Source organism: Ambystoma mexicanum, chromosome 11, assembly GCF_040938575.1.
Source record: "Ambystoma mexicanum isolate Mex_15411 chromosome 11, UKY_AmexF1_1, whole genome shotgun sequence".
Classification (NCBI taxonomy): domain Eukaryota; kingdom Metazoa; phylum Chordata; class Amphibia; order Caudata; family Ambystomatidae; genus Ambystoma; species Ambystoma mexicanum.
The window spans coordinates 543,423,067-543,443,439 of record NC_090934.1 but is presented as its reverse complement, the minus strand read 5'-3'; the positions used below and the strand labels follow the sequence as shown (position 1 = coordinate 543,443,439).

The 20,373-nt window shown below is 43.5% G+C and overlaps 1 protein-coding gene across 2 annotated transcripts in view; it reads right to left on the bottom strand.

Annotated features, from left to right (window-relative positions):
* PAMR1 (peptidase domain containing associated with muscle regeneration 1) overlaps nucleotides 1-20,373 on the bottom strand; it is a 443,694-nt gene that overhangs the window by 324,292 nt on the left and 99,029 nt on the right. For both annotated transcript variants that reach the window (XM_069623360.1, XM_069623361.1), the window contains exon 3: nucleotides 12,884-13,012. In XM_069623360.1, the coding sequence (XP_069479461.1) occupies nucleotides 12,884-13,012 (129 nt within the window). The remainder of the gene's footprint in view (nucleotides 1-12,883; nucleotides 13,013-20,373) is intronic.

Sequence of the window (20,373 nt, the reverse complement as noted above, 5' to 3'; positions counted from 1 at the left end):
CCGTGTTACTTCTAATTTATTTCAGATACCTAGAAATTAGACCCACAAGTAATTTAAGGCACACAGAAGGCAGGGCTCAATTTCTTTAAGGCACACATGAAGGGAAACAATCAAATTATCTAAGATGCCTAGAAAACTGGACCTCCAAGTTGTCTCAGACACCCAGAAAGTGAAGCCTCTAAGCAGCCAAATGCTCCCAGGAACTGTTGCTTTAAGCTACCTTAGGAACCCAGGAAGTGAACCCTCCATGAAATCTGAGGCACATTGAAGTTACGCATCCAATGTACAACAGACACCTAGTAATTGAGATCTGCGGGTTACCTTGTGCACCAAAGAAAGGGTAACGCCAAGATACGTCAGTCCCCTAAGAAATAAATGTTCCTATACACCACGGGAAGGAGGCCTCCTCTTTAACTCAGGCAGACAGGAAGTTCACTGAAATCCTTTACCACATGCTCTAAATGCTGTTACTCTGCTCATAAAAAATGTGTATGGAAAAAGAAGCAGTTTTTTACATTAGTAAATGTTATAAATATTTTACAGTAAAATAGATTTAACATGTGTGAAACATATTTATAAACAGTAGAATACAAATGCACAATACAATAAACAAATAAATACACCAGAGGTCAATACTAACAATGCCGTTTATCTGCTAAGGAGCTGCTAATGCATGTCCACAAAAATATCACATAAATTGGTAAACGAGTGGGTTCTAAAATGAATAATAATAAAAGGTGAAATGAAACAAGGACAACATAGAATCCAATAATAATATGGCAGTACAAATACTGTAGCATGAAATATATATTGACCGCCAATAAACAAGAACGTTTTAAAAGCATTTAAACATACATGCACCTTCAATTGAGTTAATTGCTTCCTTCTGCTTACAAAAACTTTCCATCGCATCTTCCAGGTTTTAGCTACCAACCATTTTCTGCTTCTTCCAATTCCCCACATAAACTCGCATCATTTGCCACATTGACACATCCTTTCCATAAGCTTATTGTCTGTGCCCCCACCTATTGTGCCCCCTTTCTTCCATTGAAATGGATCACCCCAATATTTTCAGAGCGGCTACAGGAAATAGCACGGCAGAGAGAGGAACCTGCAAATCTGGTCCATCTTCCTACACAGCCAAGACTATTTACTTAACTCCTGCTGGGATTGGGAGAATAGTGCAGAAACCTGGGGATTGGCCACAGGGTTTCCGATAGTGATTTCTGATTGATCTGCACCATGACCAGAGATGCACGGCAGATGTCAGTAAAGGTGTGGGACCAAGTCCCAGAGGACAGGAGGGGCCAGGAGGCCAGAGGGTGGCCCGGAGCGGCCATGGGGGTCTGGCAGTACCATGCGCTCCAGGAAGTAAACCATAGAGCAGGTATGCATAAGGCCCTAAGGGCTGGGTAGTTCCTCCTTCGCCTTCTCTGTTTGAGTCACCCAGCAGCCTTATTGAGCCCTTTCACTGTGGTGTGATAGTTCCTTATATATGTCATGAAGGGTTGTCTGCTTTTATTAACAATTACATCTATTGTGCTAGCCAGAGAGGACTTGTTGGTTTCCAGGGGACAGATGCCAATTATATAGCTGAGAGAGGATTTACTGGTCACGTGGAAGAGAAATACATGTTTGTTAACAGAAGAGATTGGTGTCTGTATAGCAGAGGAAAATGTCGGTGAAGATTAGTTTCTGTGGAGATTTTCAGCAGTGGCTGTCAGTCATGCCAATCTGAATGGCCCTGGACTGCCAGTGTTTGTGGGATCATGCAAAAGGCAAGAAAACCATTCTGTACCCATTACCAGCCAGATGGGGCTGAGGAGCAGCTGTGACTGCTACAACGATGGGTGTGAATCCAAGATAGCAGACCGCTTAGAAATAGACTGCGATGGTGGAGCCGTATTCGGGGCTGCCCACCAAATATCAGCATCTGTGAAGTTTGCAGTCCGATGGCATACACTCCATCCCCAGTGTTCACTCCCTGAATTCACAGAGGTGGCGTTAATCAAACAATTAGGACTTAAGTGTAGAAGGAGAGGATGGCAGGGAGTGATGTGGGGATCAGGAGCTGGAAGTGTAAGGAAAAGGAGAGTGTGAGGAAGAGCGGTGAGGAAGAAAGGTGAAGAGTGGAAGGAGTGGAGGTGTCAGAGGCAAAAAGGAGTAGTATGGAAGGGAGTGTGAGATACCCACTGGGGATCAGGGCATGCGCACCTGCACTCCAGCGAACAGAGAACACATCCACACTTTGAGCATATCAAACATCAACTGCTTTATGGCGTGCTTCACGCGCTTACATTGACGTTAGCCATGTGACCAGACCTGGTTTGCCGCAGCGTGTCCTGGGGATCAGGGGACCATGCGCAACGCTACATCTCACCCCAAAATAACATTGTCCTACCCCATTTTTTCTATCCATCATCTCGGTTTTCTGATGATGCGGCATGGTCTGTTCTCGGTGTGCTGTTATGCCTCTTCCTCACCTCGTCCTCCTTCTGCAGATGCTTGTCCTTCTGTCTCCGATTCCTCTTCGTGGCCCGAGTATCCAGAAACATCTCTTACATGCAATTCCTCTTCACTTCTAAATTGGTCGACTAGGGGTGCACCGTGACATATCTTCCTGAAGAATTAGCTGTTCCTCGTCACTGTCCAGCCGGCTCTCTTAGCAGAGACCATAGATACCTTTATGTCTGTGATTTTCAATGGTAGGGGGTCAAATGGTGGCGTGTCTTTGTGAGACTGAGTCGGCTGCAGGAGTACATAGTGGTCCACTCTTAAGTTTGCTTGCAGAGTCCTTTTTTTGTGGTCAGCGTACACCTTCATCTTGCTTTTAGACTTGTAATCCTTGCTCCTCACTTCCTGCTTTTGTGGGCTCTTCTCCTCTTGATGGGTCTCCTTGGGTAGCTGAGAGCACACGGGTTGGACAAACATTAATTCTGCTGGGCATACGCTTGTGGAGTTGTGGTGCGTGCTCCTGTAGTCCCGCAGGAGCTGGTACAGTGATTGCTCGATGGGCATATGGGTGATGTTTGCTATCCTGATGGCCCTTTTGACATTAGCCATTAATCCTTTCACTGCCCCATTCGCCCGGGGCCACAGTGACATAACCTTCCCGTGGTGGAATCCCATTTTGCTGGCAAAGTTGTGAAAGTCTTTGCCGGTGAATGGAGGTCCGGTGTCAGACTTGACCACCTTGGGAACCCTGTATGCTAAGAATATCCTTTCAAGGATGGGGACCTTGGCTGCGGCAGCTGTGGAAGGCACTATCTCTATTTCCGGGTATCTTGAGTGCTCGTCAAGTACTACTAGTACATATTCACCAGATCTTAGTGGACCATAAAAGTCAATTGCAACCTCTTCCCACACTCCTTCCAGGAGCGACGTCATGTGCAACGGATCAGGGAATGCTGGGGCTGCAGACTGAGGCATATATGACATGACTTCAGTGTTGAATCAACCAACTTGTCCATGCCGGGGAGCCACACCTTCTTCTGGAGCATACATTTCGTAGACACAATGCCCCTGTGGTTTTCATGTGCGATGTCGATCACCCGTTGGTGGAGCGGTGTCGGTATCACGATCCAATGCCCTTTGAGTATTAGTGAGGAAGGAGACAACGACAGTTCGCCTTTTGACCTTGCAATGGCTTTGGAAAGTGACCCATCAAGTTCCTGGCTGTTCATAACTGACACCTCTGACGAGTTCCGTCGTCCGTTCAGGATGCAAAAAGTTGCGAGTGCCAATGTCACGTCCTCTGTGGTTGTCCTTGTGAGTTACGCCATATTGATGGCCGGAGGCACCGTGTGATGGATGACATGGTTGATGTATCCCTCTGCCCTGTTGTTTGACACTTGGGATCCTTCAAGTGGATGCCGCGAAAGAAAATCTGCAGGGTTTTCATCTTTTCCAGACTTGTGAATGATGATGAACTTGTACTCTTGCAGACAAAGCCCCCATTTTGCTATCCTGGGAGGCATCTGGGGCCGTCGGTTTCCCATAAATGGTTATGAGGGCCTGGTGGTTCGTGATGATGGCGAAGGGCTTGCCGTACAAAACAAATGAAAATATTTGCGAGCCCAGACGACCGCCAGGGCTTCCTTTTCGGCCTGCGAGTAGCGCTGTTCCACCTCAGTGAGGCTCTTGCTAGCGTAAGACACTATACGCATCTGCGCATGTGCCCTGCCTGAATTTTGAGCATGAAGGGCTCTGAGACCAACAGGGCTCGTGTCCACTGGCCCTTCAGTGTGCATGTTGGCGTCAAAGTATGACATGCAGACACCCGCTGCTATGACTCTTCGAATCTTCTCCAAGGCCTTCTGCTGTGTCGGAGCCCACTGAAATGGTTGGTCTTGTTTAGTCAGGGAACGCCAAGTTGCACTTGTGGAGGCAAAGTCTAGAAGATAGCAGGTACTGTAGCTTGCCAGGCCCAGGAAGGATCTGAGCTGTGCAATGTTCGTCAGCCGAGGGGCCTCTCTCAAAAAAGCGGTTCCTTTGCTCCATATGCGTAGATGGCAACGTGTGCTTTCTTTAGTTTGGAACTCTGGGTGAGTTTGCGGTATTCGCACTCGGGCAACACATTGATCGTGGCCCCTGAATCAACACGGAAGTCAATATCTTTTCCCTGGATCATCAGCGGTAATGTAGGCTGTGTTCTGAGGCAGCGGGTTGCCAAAGGCATACAGATACCCTCTCTTTCTCTGTTTGGTGCTTGCTTGGGAATCAGACTCACTCGTGGACGACGTGTTCAAGTGGTGAATCCACCTTCTCCCTTTGCAACAGGCCTCCGGTGATGGGGAGTTCTTTGGTCGAGTGTAACGCCTCTCTTTGTGGTATCTTCTCTCAGAGAATCTCAGAGAATCTGGGTCTCTCCTCCCTATGTTGCTGGGGGGGCTTGTATTGTTGTTGTTTTTGATCTGATGGGATTTATCTGTAGGCTTTGGGGTTTCTGCACATCACTCGGAAATGGTCTTCTCCCCGCAAGCCAAGCATATTTGGCCAATAGCCGGACACGACCCATCATGTGGTAGATCATAGCCACAAAGGAAACATTGTCGTTCGTCTGATCTGATCTCTTGGGATGAGTGCTGATGCCCCATGAGCTTGTTAAAGTTTCTTCTTTGATGTTGGGTGTAGAAGAGATGTGAGTTTTGCTTAGGGTGGATATTTGTATGTCTAGTGCTGATGTTGTCCTTGCTAGCACGAGGAATTCCGCTAGTGAGTGTGGCACTTGCAGTAGTTTCCTCTTTAAGGGTAATGATTCACATTCTGCTATTACTTGCGACTTGATGGTCACTTCACAGTTGTATATGTGAAATTTGCAATGTTTCACTTTGGATTTTAGGCATGTGACAAACTTGTCCTTGCTCTCTCCGGGGAAATGCATCGAGGTATGGCACACGTGTCTCTCGTAGTCTACGTTCCTATGTATTGCAAAGTGTTAATTCAGTATTTGTTTGAGATCCTGATATTTGTATTCAACATCCTACGGTAGTTACAAAATGATGTCCAGTACTTCTGGGCCGGCCGTGACAGTAAGTAGTCCTATGATGCACTTGTCGTCCTGCGGACAGACGGCATCTAGATATGCATCAAATTCTTTCATCCACCTGTTCCATCTCGGACGTAGGTTGGTGGTGTCAGTGGTATCCAAAGGAAGTAGGGACGGCAGTGTGAATTCACACTGCCGTCCCTACTTCCTCAATCCCTTGAGGTGTGGGCACAGGTGCAGACGCAGGATCTTGACATTGTGCTGGGTTAGAAATACTGCAGATGGCAAGTTGGGGAGCCCCACCCCTCACTAGCCACTTGAGGTGACTTCTCCTCTCCGTGGGTCTTCCCCTACATCTGCAGAGTGCTGGTGCAGGGCTGTAAAGTCTTCTACTGTCGCTTTTGGCCTTGGTCTCGGCCACCCAATGGGCATGTGTGTAATCCTCAATTTCAGGGATTGTCGCTGTACCTTGTTCATCTGTGTGTGTGGACACCTGTTGATCAGCTGGGTCGGACTCTCCTTGTAAACACATGCTATGGCTCCCACATGTGCTTCAGCGGAAACCTTTTTCACTCAGCTGGCATTCGGAGCATGTATCATCCTCTGCCTCATGAGAAGCATGGTAGGTGGGCAAATGTCCTCTCACTTTGGCCCCAACCCTTCAGGAAATGCCTCTCCTCTGTGTTGGCGAGGGACACAGCCACCACGAGGATGTGCCGACGCACCAGGAAAAAGCCTGTGAGGGGACTGAGTGGCAGCTGGGTATCCCTCCTTCGCAGCCAGTGTGAGATCCTCACTGGGAATCAGGGCACAAGCACCTGCAGGCCAGCAAACAGAGGACAGGGCCACACTTTGAGCGTATCAAACATCAACTGCTTTATTTGCTTTATTGGAGTGCTTACATTGACATTGGTCATATGACCAGACCTGGTGCGCCGCCACGTGTCCCTGGGATCAGATGACCACGCGCGATGCTACAGGGAGGAAAGGAAAATACCAGATAAAGAAAACAGAGAGGAGGTGAAGCAAGTGAAGAGGAAAAGTAAAAAGGAGGCAGGGACAGTGTCAGAGAGAGAAGTAGGAACAGAGGTGCAGAGGTAAAGGACAGAAAGAGGAACCGCAATGAGAAATGGAGAACATCAGAGAAAGAGAGAGATCAAGAGAGAAAGGACCGAGAGAAACAAAGTGGAGGAGGTGAAAGGGAGAAATAAGGAGGTGGAGGGAAGAAGTTCAAGGAGAGGAGGCAAAGTAGAGGAGGAAGAAAGAGAACTGAGATTCATGAAAGAAATAATAATATGAGAGGAGTAGGAGGAGAAGACAAGAGCAGGAAAGAGAGGGTTAAAGGAGGAGCAGATTAGGGTATGGCCGAATGTTGAGGATGAAAGAAGGAGGGAGAAGCAGGAAGGGAGAGATGAGGTGAAGACAAGAAAGGAGCAAGAGAGAAGAGATAAGGCAGAGGAGGTGTCGAAGGAAAGTGGCAGCATAAGAGGGTGCTTATCAAGACCGAAGTTCCTGAAGAGACCATAGCTTGCTAGAGGAACATTGCCCAGGGAGGTCCATGACAGCCTAAAAGGGGTAAAGACCGACAAACTCCCAAAATGACAGGTGTAGTGGAAGTGACGTCAGACGACCCTTGACCTCTGATGACACCACAGGAAGTGATGTAATTTGACCCCACCCTCAGGTGACATCACAGGAAGTGATGGCACGTGACCGTTCACCCCATTACAAAACAGGAAGTGACATCACATAGCATTGTTCCTAAGTACACTAAGAAAAATATGATTCCGATGTCACTGTAATATGAATTACTTCTTCTACTTGTCTCATTAAGAGGAATCCTGCGTTTTATTTCATAACGTATCATAATAATTCGACTTTCCCAAAATCCTAACCATTGTGCCAGCCTTGTACATTGAGCAACGAACCAGGACTTGTTAAATAAAAACAAAGACATTTCAAAAAAGGACTCCAGCAGTTTTAGTTTGGCTGCATGAGCACTCGGTATGTAGCAGCCCAGTCCAGCAGCACTGTATTTGCTCAGCACACAGGTCTTCACCCTGCCTTCACATGTACCACTGCTCTGGAAAGTCAAAGAGCTCAGAGGAATGTGAGTTCAGAACAGACGCAGCTGCAAAATGCTGGGATTTGTTCACTCCCAATCACTGAGTAATTGATTCCTCTGAACACATAGAAGGCCAGCTAATATGTGCTTGAATATTCCGACTACTGGTATACTACTAGGATTTTGATGCAGTGTGGAGTTAGCGTCTGGGTGAATAGCTCACCAGTTAAGCACTCACGTCTGACATGGGACCAACTGCACTTTACCAGTTTGAATCCCACGGCAGTGCTGACTCAGCCCTTCATCCTTTTGACGGGGGATACATTGATTACCATTAAATTGGGTAATAATAACACCTGCTTTTTGAAGCACTTAGAGGTGGGATGAATTGTGCATAAAGCTCGATATATAAGAACACAATAAATTAATATTCGCTCCAAAAAGAAGCAGAGTGCTTGTACAGAACGTTTTGGTGTGTTAGGGTCTTCTCAAACACTGGGTACTGTCCACACGACAGTACGGCATACACAGGTGGATGTTGACTTAAATACAGAAAATCCTGGTGAGATGGGAACATGTACCTGGGAGATCACAAGGCACAACAGTGTGCAATCGAAGTTTACACATGCCCATTACAGTTTATATATTTAAATTGTCACGAACATTGAGATTAAACAATTTGACCAGAATCACATATTTCTTTTGGTCATGTGCTGACAATGGGATTGAATCCAAGTTTCAAGCTCAGCCACTTAGACAACCGACCACATCCCGAGATCTGCACATTATGGGGGTTAATCAATTCATCAAGGGTCCTCGATTTGTAACTCATTACCTCATCCTTGCCTGAAACTAATTACCCACCCAACTTTGCCCCAAAAACATGACCTACCTACTCATCTTCAACTCCAACCTCATCATATGGAGGTCAATTGAGTATTAGAGACCTACCTGTTTCTCACTGCCTTTGGATCTTCCCGCCCCTTTACCTTTCTCCATCCCACTTTCAACTTAGAGCTTTGAAAAGAAAGCTAGGTGGCCTTTGCACTTTACAAAAACCTGCATAAAATACATTAATATGGTTAAAATTCCCAACGCTCGTTAGTGGTGCAACCTGCTGGGGTTCCTATGGCTGTATTGCTGCGTTCCCGTACGGAACTGTGTGTAATTGACGGCAAATATTTAACAGCACCAGTTCAGCAATAGTTTATAATCAGTAAAGCGCTTTGAGGCGAGCCGATTGTCACATTCAGCAGATGAGCCATGTTTTAATTAGAATGGTATTTAAATTTTGTGCACATCCTTCTCAAAGGGAAATCACAGGTGTAATGAACAGTCAATACCCTCCAATGGCACCGATTTTCAAATATTAACAAAAAAACAAGGAGCCACCGTGGCATGCATCTAAATTTTATGTAAATGTTAATTAAACATCGACACATATTTAAGCTACAGAACTAACGTGCATTGGCCCACAGTGTGCATTGCTCATTGAAAAAAGAATTTTTGCACAGGCTAGCTTGGTATGCATTAATGAGAAGCACACCTTGGAGTGCAGGTGCTTTGGTGATAAATTTAAAAATTGCCATTCATTTGTGTTTCAAATTGATTAAAATAAGGACCAGGTGAGATCTATGTGGAACGTTATGCCACGGGCAACATTTCTGAAGTTTTGCGGGACATTCAAAAACAGCACATTTTTCATGTGTTTTAGCTAAAACACAAAACCAAGCTTGGGGCTTTCAATAGTTCAGCGCTTACAGACCTGTGCCTCCTGTCACGCTCTTATTTGGAAAGGGAATTGTGTCATGGCAGCAGATCACCTTTGCATCGACGTTACTCTGTTAAGAAATAGCATGGCAGAACCCCATGCTCTCCAACTTGCCAGTAAAAACGGCAAACAATGCATTGCGTGGTCTCCAGCATCCGGGACGGGGCAAGATTAGAGCAATATCGTTTCCCCTCACGCCAAATCAATGTAGATGAAGGGTTTAACAGGTGGGTCCACAGAGAAAGCAAGTTTGCTGCCTCTCATCGCACTGTATGAAGCAGAGGGGTACGAGAAAGCAGGAGTGTCTGGAAAGAGAATACGCATGAGCGGAAAAAGTATCAGTTTCAGGGCATTATTGCTGTCCCTTGGCAGCATGGGAACTCTATTGATTGTTAGACTAGTTGGGCTGTTAGTCTTATGAATAATTAGCAGTTCAGTGTGATGGGTACCATATAACATACTAAACATTATGGGGAAGTTTCAATATGTGAATGAACATTGTAGGCACCCAGTCTTTGGGCCTCATTACGGGGTTGGAGGTAGCCTTGCCGGTTTTACCTCCAAACTCGCATCCGGGTCCGGCACCCGCGAATGGGCAATTACCGGGCTATTCGGGCCCAGCTGGACCCAGTAATTGCCCTTTCGCGGGTGCCAGGCCCGGTACATCCACATTCCCATTTGAGCCTCGGCTCAATGGGAATGGGGAGGGTGGTAGCACCAGTACCCTTAATAACGCTACCGGTGCTACCATCATGTTCTGCTCGCTGGTGCCGGTACGGCCACCAGGTCAGTCCTGGTGGCTGCAAGGGCACCCGCGAGCACAACTCCTAGTGTGGCGGTACGGTAGCAACAGCGCCGGTAGCGATACCGCCATACTTGTAATGAAGCCCATTGTTAATATATAAGAAGTGTGGTGGTGTTTGCTCTTGTGAGGTCATAAGATACCATGTTGGAAAGTCTGAGCACAGGCTATGCATTGTGGAAGGTCACTGGGAAATGCCATACTTAATGCAGTGTTTAAACGCTTGATTGCATTGTTATCGAGTGAGCGTGCTAAAAGGGGGGGCGTGCTTTGTGTAACAGGCATGTTACCGAGAGATGGCATGATTATTACACCAGAAGTGCTTTAAGGGGAGGCACGTTGAGAAAAAATTAATTGAGGAAGTGATAATATTGCAGCCTTTGAAAGCGCGACCACATGAACGCACATTGCAGGCACACCGGCATTGTTAATGTATAACGAGGGCGTTGGCATTTGCTCTTGTGAGGTCATAAGCTGCCATGGAAAGCAGGGGTGTCTGAACGAGAACCAGTGGGAGATGCTAGAAGCGGTGATCCCACAGGCCAGCAGGGAAGGACTGAGGAAGTTTTCTGCTCATCAGCTGGTAGCTTGCTCTTGGTTTCTATGAGCAGGTGGTAGAAGAGTCCGCCCACCCACCCTCCCATGGACAGTAGGTGGGCTGTCAGCAAAGCAAAGGCAAGCAGTCACAGTGGACTTATGTTTGTGGCCCTCTCTCTTCCTGGGAGACTACACATGCAGAAGGGAAGGGTGGCTGGTGGGGGTGGAAAGGGGAGGAAGAGACAGAGTTAGAGGGAAAGAGGGCTGGAGGCAAAGTAAACGAAAGCAGAACCACAGGGATTGTACCTGACACAGCCATGGTTGCAGGTGGGACACCTAGAACCCTCCCAAATTACATCCCTGCCCGAAGCCTGCACTCCACGGCCCTGCGCTCTTTCTGCCATAAAGCATTTGACGGGAGTAAAATTGATCTCAGCAACTTTATGCATTTATTTGAATAAATCCAATCGCGCCAAGGCATACTTTGCTGGAATGATGTATCTTTTGGCTACTTTTCACATTACTCACTTGGCAGGATTAGAAATGATGTTCTTAGTAATCATTTCCAGCCATTGTTTTGAATACTTTCCATTCAAGCTAAGCAAATTCATGGTCACGATTGAGTTCATTAATACATGATCTCAACATTGCAAATTCTCTATTTTCAATTTTTTTAAAATACCTGATAACATTCTAGTCAATCAGTCAAAACATACTTTTATTCTGCATTTTTACCTTCAAGGTCTAGAAATACAGTTCATACATAAAAGATACAAATATAAATATATTGGCAGTTGATAAAAAGGTTCCATACAGTATACACTGTTTACGACATATGGGGGAATAGAGCAGAGAATTAAAGTACAGGGGAGTATAAACGCTGGACTTCAAGATAAGAATCCCTGATATAATGGGTCAATGCACAGCTGTGTTCCTGCCAGGATATAAGTGCAGTAATTGTCGGGGAGAGCAATGCTCGCAGCCACCGACGCTTACTCACCAATATCCATGTTGACTGGGCCACACTTGATGGTTCTGCCCCTCAACAGCCATGCCCTATGAAAAAAAGGTGCAGTGCCGAATACCACATAGGGGAGGGGGCATTCTCTTAGGAATCGTAAAGCTGGCCTTACTTGACAAATTCCTGCATTGTTCAGAATACGTTGCAAGTAAATGCATCTCAAACAATCGTTTTCTTTTTATAGTAATAAGAAATGCAGCATATTTCCATTTCAGAGCCACACACTGGACACAGCTCTAATTGGGACACCTTCCACCTCTTACTTTAGGCTACTGGTAGGGATCCAAGCCTAAAGCGCATATATAGTCATTTCTCAAAGGGCACAAGAGTGGAGTCGAGGTAAGCCTTGGACCCCAATTCTACTGTAGTATCAAGGTATTCCACACCAATCTTCAGTTTTGTGGCATTGACTCTAAGTTTATCATACATGTGTTTTTTTAACCTTGTATCTTAAGTCAAATTCCTTACCAATGGTACGTGGGGTTTAATCCATAGCTCAGGCATACCTAATTCTAGGAGACAGTCCTTCACGCTAACCACTTTAGGCTTTTCCCTCCTTCATGGCTCATTACATGTGACATGGCCTTCCTATGTACTGCCAACCCTTCCCCATTCCAGATCCTGGCCCAGAACATAACAGCTCTGTACAAAATCTGATCTGCGACCCTGTTATTATCCAGTTCGAGATGTACCAGGGCTGATGGTGCTGACACTGGTAGGAGTAGTAATTTCTTTAGAAATATATTTTCGCATTCACATAGATCACAGATGTTGGTATGTCCCCATAATTCCGAGCCATACATGGCTACTGGGACTGCTTTTTTGTTATATAGTTCCAGGGCAGGGGAGATAACATTCCAAGGATTGTCCATATTTTATTTTCATCTATTTTTACCATTATAAAATGTTGACATTTCTCCCCTTCAGTGTAACGTAGTCGCTAAGTGCACTATTACCCTGCCGTACATACAATGTTTCAACAAAAAAAAACAATTATCTTTCAAGCTCTTTTCACTAACAGCTCCTTAAACGTTTTCAGTTGGAATTGCAGAGAACCCTGGTGGAGCCTCCTCTCTTTAGTTAATTACTCAGTTCTTATCAGGCGGGGCTTGTAAATGGAATGTTGTCTCGTGCATCCAATCACATTGCTCCCTTTTAACCTACCACATTACAACATGAAGGGGTTTGAAGATACCTACTCATACAGTCGCCCCCGTACCAGCCCCTTCGGCATTCCGCACAGTAGCTTCCTTTAATGTAGAAGGCATCCAGCCTGCCTCCCCAGGAGCCGTTGTGACATGTTTTACAGTTATCGAAGATGGTGCAGCCTAGAATTGTGGGAAAAAGTGAAACACCATTAGCATCCCTTTCAGATCATGTGATCACATTATTTCATAGAAAGTGAAACTTTGAGGGTGGGTTAGCATTACTTTGATCACCTTCTCTCCACTAGCTTGTCCAATCCTGCCCCTTAATTCACATGCTCTTTTTGGCTTTGCAAAGGTTGTGTTCGTTTTTGTAAATTTTAATCGTATATGTTTAGTCCCTCATTCTGAGAATTGCTGCAAAGGTAAAAACTCGTGGTATTTTCAATACGTTCTGTTTTGAAAATACCACCTGATCAAGAATTGGGTTTGCAGAAGGAAGGGGCTTTAAACCTTTGGCTCTCCAGATATTGTGGACTACATCTCCCATAGGCACTAGCTAGCACAATTAATGATGAGGAATCACAGGAGTTGCAGTACTAAACATCTGGAGATCCCCAGGTTTGAGATCACTGGCATAGGATATTTTCTCATTGGGGTACATTAAAAGTACTGCTTGAGCAAATATGTTCAAGGATCCCCCGTCCCATAAATATTGCAAGCAATGCCAGCTAAAAATTAGGTTATGTTTTAAAAAAAAGAAGCACGCAGGTAGCTGCTCCTGCTCTTTATATTGCCACAATATGAAATACAAAACAAATTATAGCAGTGGGAAAAGAACGATTTTGGGAAAGCATTGAGAAACAAATTAGTCTGCTTCAATTTTGGTGCAATGTGGCCCGCTAGTTATGCAGAACTCCTGCCTTTCTTCACGGCAGATGCAATAGCCCTCACTGTAGCAGAGGTGAATGGAATACCCTCTTTCTGGGGGAGTTAATTCCCAATATGCCTGGGCATTCTACTACACCACCTCTTATTTAGTCCTGGCATTGCTACTAATTCCACCCCTTTGAACAATCAGTAGGAGCAAAGTATTTTGCAAAGATGATTGGTCACAGGGTATTACACCTGCATTTAAGGAGCCCCCCAATCTCGAGTCTGGTGTGTTTACTTCCAGTACCCCCAGCTAAAAGCCGGTGGTAATTGCGCCAAAGAATCCCCATTGGGTCCAATGCGGAATGTGACCTAACAGTTAGCGCCCAAACCGTGATCCGGCGGTAATACCGCCGGACAGGTGGATGCTAATGCTAATGAAGTTGGGTGATATCCCAGTCTGGATACTGCCCAACTCGTGATCAGGCCCACAGAACAGTGTTTTTCAGCCAATCAGAAGAACTGAACGCCCCATGTATGTACCGAGATGAATGGATGGGGAGTAGGGTAGTAATAAGGAGTGCACTGCATTCAATTCTGGGTAAAGCAGAAGACCTGGTTTGGGATAAAAGAATGATCGAATCAGATCAGTTTTGGTCCTGTATCTTCAGGGCAGACTCACTGGTATATATAGGTGCCGCCTTTTATATCTGGAAAAGAATTACATCAGAGTGGGGTAAATTGGGAGTCCAGGTATGATGAAATGTGCTGTATTATTTCTTAATATGCATTTTCCCTATATATATATTAAGTGAAAAAAACTTTGTTAAAGGGATGTTATGGTTAAGTTGCGCTACTAAAAACCTATGAAATTCAGTGAAAAAACTTTGTTAAAGGGACGTTATGGTTCCAAGTAAAACCGAAAAACCCTTGAAATTCGCCAGTTATGGTAAGCTAAGCAACCATAACTCGCACCACCACCGTGCACTACTAAGACTGACACCCAGGACATCAAAGATGACATCACAAATGTCATTGATGACATCACTGATGACATCACATGTCTGGCTCACTATTTTTTCTTTTGCTGACATATCTAGGCCACATGGTTTTCTTCAGCAACAGTCAGAAACTAAGAATTTTATTTTATTTGTAGACATATCCTTCCAGTAGGTTCTTACAGTAATTCCCTTAGAGTACAGTCACATCATATGAAACATACATATGGGAAAACACAAGCTTGAAAGACAGCAATCCTTTTTGTGCATAAAGATAATCACTAGACTTATGAGCACTTTCTGATAGTTCTGTTTTTTTTTTTTATGGCTGTACTTTCCCTGTATATGGTCATATTTGTATACATTGTACTCACACTACTTTCCTTAGGGTCCAATCACATCAAGTGATACATATACATAGGGTAAATAGCAGCTTTGAAACAGAGCAATCATTTATTTGCATGAAACTAATCAGTTAAGTTATGAATTGTTTCTGCTACTACTTGTGCTTTTTTGCTAACTTCACTTTCCCTGTATATACCCATATTGGTATGTGTTCTTGTGTCTTTGTGTTTTGTCTATAGTAATGCAATTATGTAATACATGAGTTTTATTAGCTACTTATTACATATTTCACAGTACACAAAAATCTGTTAAGAAAACAATTATCATTTCATTATTCAACATATTAACATTACGAATATCATACCTTCATCTTGTACGCTGCACACAATATTATGTTTCTGTATGAGTAGCTTAGTATACTAGATAGAACCCCATAATAGGATGCTATTTATATCAATGCATCGTTTAATGCACTTATTAGGGTATATTTCTTGCAATGATTCTTGACACTTTTTTCGCAACATAATAAGAATCCCTTCTACACATATTTCATGAGAAGTACATACAGATGTGATGTCATCAGTGATGTCATCAATGACATTTGTGATGTCATCTTTGATGTCCTAGGTGTTAGTCTTAGCAGTGCACGGTGGTGGCGCGAGTTATGGTTGCTTAGCTTATCATAACTGGTGAATTTCAAGGGTTTTTCGGTTTTACTTGGAACCATAACGTCCCTTTAACAAAGTTTTTTCACTGAATTTCATAGGTTTTTAGTAGCGCAACTTAACCATAACGTCCCTTTAACAAAGTTTTTTTCACTGAATTTCATAGTTTTTTAGTAGAACAACTTAACAATAATGACTTTGACTTTATATACATATATATGGAACTGACTAGATCTCTTCTTATGAACTTGATGTCCGCAAACTTATTTAATGTTCGCGGACATGTTCGGAGAACAGTACCACTACCTAAAAACTGTGGGGGGGGGTGGTGGGGTATGTTTGATTGTTATATCATAATATAGGAACATTTAACAAATTCAAAAAGCAACACACAACAAACACATTATATATAGTAATACATAAGAAATGTAACCCATATATGTAACACACTAACCATTCATTTAAATACAATATGTTCTGAAATGGAATATACCACAAGAAGATAAATTGGCTTCCAACATAATTACCTCACAGACACAACAGAACTGAGAACAAGACCAGACCCACTGAATACATAGGACTTATTTTACCAGAAATAGTAAGTGTACTTCATTTTACTCATATATTTATAAACTTTCTGTATTAGATTAAAAAATATATTATCTTTTTTTTTTTTCTCACAGAAATGTCTAGTACTCTGGAATGGCTAGAGGACAATTTCCCACATGAAGAAATGTCACAAGATAGTGAAACTAATGGTAAACACTTCATAATATAAACCATTTATTTATTATTTTTTTTATATACATTTAACATATATATTATTTTTTTGTACAGAGCATACCAAAATAGAAAAAACTTCAGAAAACCCTGTTATGGATAACAGTCTTCACAATATAGAAGAAAAAATGGATGTATTGTTGGCTAATTTTAATAATTTAAAAACTTTTGTAGAAAATCATTTCAAACCAAAAACCTCGTACCATTGCCCCACATGTACTTGTCCCTCCTCACCATATCCCAGTCAATTATCCCCAAACCCTCTCCATAATCCAAAACGTTTTGATGAGACTTCCATCCTTTCTTCACCTAATACCAATCATATTGAAACCCCAAATTCTCCTGTTTTTGTTTCTGTTTCTGCCTCACCTTCTCTGTCATAAATTATTAATATATGTTAAATAAAGTTTAATTTTTATATTGTATTGTGAATAGTTTCCGTTTTTTTTTTTAAAAACAATAAAAGTGTCCGCGGACAGTGCGAGTGTTCTGAAATGTTCGTACATAAACGAAAATGGAGGTGTCCTGAAGAACACCACACCTGTTCGTACTGTTCGCTAGCAAGTTGAAACTGTTCTAAGAACACACGTGGTGTCCTGAAATGTTCGTAAAGAAACAAAAATTAAAGTGTTCTAAAGAACACTATATCTGTCCGTAATGTTCGCTATCAACTTAAAACTGTCCTAAGAAGACAATTGGTGTCCTGAAATGTTCGTAAATAAACGAAAATGATGTGTCCTGAACAACAGTACAACTGTTCGTAGTGTTCGCTAGCAACATGAAACTGTACTAAGAACACACGCGGTGTCCTGAATTGTTCGTAAACAAACAAAAATTAAAGTGTCCTAAAGAACACTATACCTGTCCGGTACTGTTCGCTAGCAAGTTCAAACTGTTCTAAGAACGCTATTGGTGTCCTGAAATGTTCGTACGTAAACGAAAATGGAGGTGTCCTGAAGAACACTATACCTGTTCGTAGTGTTCGCTACCCAATTGAAACTGTTCTAAGAACACAATTGATGTCCTGAAATGTTCGTACATAAACGAAATTACACGTGTCCTGAAGAACACTATATCTGTCCTTACTGTTCGCTACCAAGTTTAAACTGTTCTAAGAACACACGCGGTGTCCTGAAATGTTCGTTTCACGTGTGACGCAATTTTAATTACTTCAGAACCCGAACAGTGTCCATAGGACATCAATGCGCATGCGCTAACCAATCTCCGTGCACTTGGTGTCCTGCGGACAGGCGCTTCCTTTGCGGACTAGTTCGCGAACGGATCATATGACCGCGCCCACGCTCATCGTGTGTCCTGAAATGCGGACACTGTTCGTGTCCCCAAAGAATTTAAAAGTACATTTCAGTTAATCCATAATATTTTTCAATAAAATCTCACCATGGCACAAGTCCCACATAGCAATCTTGTGTTTCTATATACCTTTTGAAACTTTCCGATCCTTTTTTTGTGTTCGATCTGTCCGCGGACAGTGCGCATGTCCGCGAACAGCGCACAAGCACCCCTATAAAAGACCACGCCCAAGAGCTTATTCCCATTGTGTTTCTGGGTATTTTTCAGAACACAGTGATTTTTGCTGCCACCTGCAGACTACACCATCATCGAGATGGCATCCTTGGCTGCTGAACTGCCACTTGGTGCTGCACCTGCTTCAGCACTACCCCCACCCCCTCCACCACCACCACCTCCCCAAGGGCCTGAAGAGGGGAACAGGAGTGAGGATGCGGAGGAGGAAGAGGAGGATGATGAGAATGAGGTAGAGGAAAACCCTACTACCCGCCCTAGGCGTGAGTCTTGGGTGTGGCGGTTATTTACCATTCATGGTAATGTTCCTAAGGCTCGTGCGAACCGTGTTACCTGCAATGAGTGCAAAATGATACTCAGTCGCGGGAAGCACGGTAAGTACAGCTTTGGGACCACTACTATGAAGCGACACCTGAGGTCATTTCACTCTGGGGCTATTCGCAGGGTTGTACCTTGCGAAGAACGTAGCAGGTTGATTTCCTCTACTTCATCCTCTGTGTCTGATCCTGTCACCACAAGGACCACCTCTGTGGGACAGCGTCTTCCTCAAGCTGCCTCACAGGCCATACAGAATGCTGATGACCTTACCTTTCGAGGGTCACAGTTGTATGTATGTACTGTGAAACAGTACTATGCAGGGGGGAGCGACTTCGGAGTGCTTTTGAGACTATCGTCTCAGAGCACAAGAAGACCTGCTCACTACCCAAATAAAACCCACTCTACATCTTCCTCTCTCAGCTCGCCCTTTCTTATCCCTGTGGTTGGTGTCCCCCCCTTTACCCTCCTTTACCCTCCTCTCCTAGTGTGTCGTGTCTGAAAAACCAAAAAAAATACAAAATTACAAAAATCAAAAAAAAATAAGGCTCTTTTCAGAGCCGCCTTTCCCAGTTAAAAAATAGAAGTGAAAATAAATGAAGCAGGGCTCTTTGTATTTTTTAGAAGTCCGCGGACAGTTCGCGAACATTAAAAAAATTGGGTTGCTACTCCATCACAAACATTGTAATTTTCTCTGGAAAGAAGTGGTGGCTCTGAAAAGAGCCTTTGGGTGGTGTTTGTAAGTCAAAAATTGTAAATGCTTAACATCTACTTCAAAATCGTTGTTGTAATTCCAAAAAAGGTCGCAATGCATTTTGTACATTTCTCAGAAAAATCTGATTGCCAGCATAAGTAAGATGGACTCCATCTCTGCGAAAAATGTATGTACTACAAAACATAATATTTTCATTGTGAAAAGAAGACATGCCAAAATCTCTTAGAAAGGCACAAACAGCCTTATTAACATTGCGCCTTGCTTTTTCCATTTGTGGACCAAATGAAGAAGAACGAAGCCACATTTGTCTCTGCGCAATCCGTGAAAATATCACTTGAGAATTAGGAAACATGTCCATAACCTTCCTAAGTCCTTCTTTCATAGCAAATTACAAAAAAATTCCAGTCACATGTCCTAAACTGTTCCCTCCACAATGAATTACAATTATGTCTGGATGTTGCTCTGTCTCCAAAGTAGCACAGAGAGGTAGCAAGTCCAACCACTTCATTCCACGTACTCCATGCCAGTGTACTTCCACATGTGGGAATCCAAGATCTATAGCTACTCCACAGCTTTCTGCATGCACCTTCAACCAATGTATACACGAATCTCCTAAAATCCAAACAATCTGTTTTCTGAAACACACAGCCATAGCTATCTTTTGTTCTCTCAGCAAAAAGAGTATCTGAGAAAATCTCTCCTGGCACAACACACCCACCAAACTTTCCTGACCAATCCCTTTCAGTGCTTATTCTCATTTGCATGACTTCTGAACCCAAAAAATCCCCGGATGTAACTCCCGATGTCCGCGAACTACCGCCATGTCCACGGACATATTGTAACATGAACAGCCCTTCTACCATTTCCACTACACTCTCTCTGCCATTCCCTCTTTGGATGTACCTCAAAAATCACATGACCATGCACCAATCACATTCAAGACCTCTACATCTAACTGCATCATCATAGATCAGCACTGCAAATGTACTCTGAATCTCTCTGAGTACAAGTGTCATATCATTGGCAAGCAGCATCTACCAGAAATACTGTACAAGTCTTCAAGATTTCTACTTGCAGCTCCATGCATATCCATATGCATGAACACAAACTTCAGGTATGCATATTTTCTGTATAGTAGATGAACACATTTTCAAACAGACTTTTACCTTGTAAAATCTGTAAAATGAATTTACTGTACTTTTTTCAATTTCCTAAAATCAACTATCACTTATACACCTTTATACTATTTACTTTCTTTATACACACACACTCAAATCATGTTAAACTAACATTTTTTAAATGAAATATATA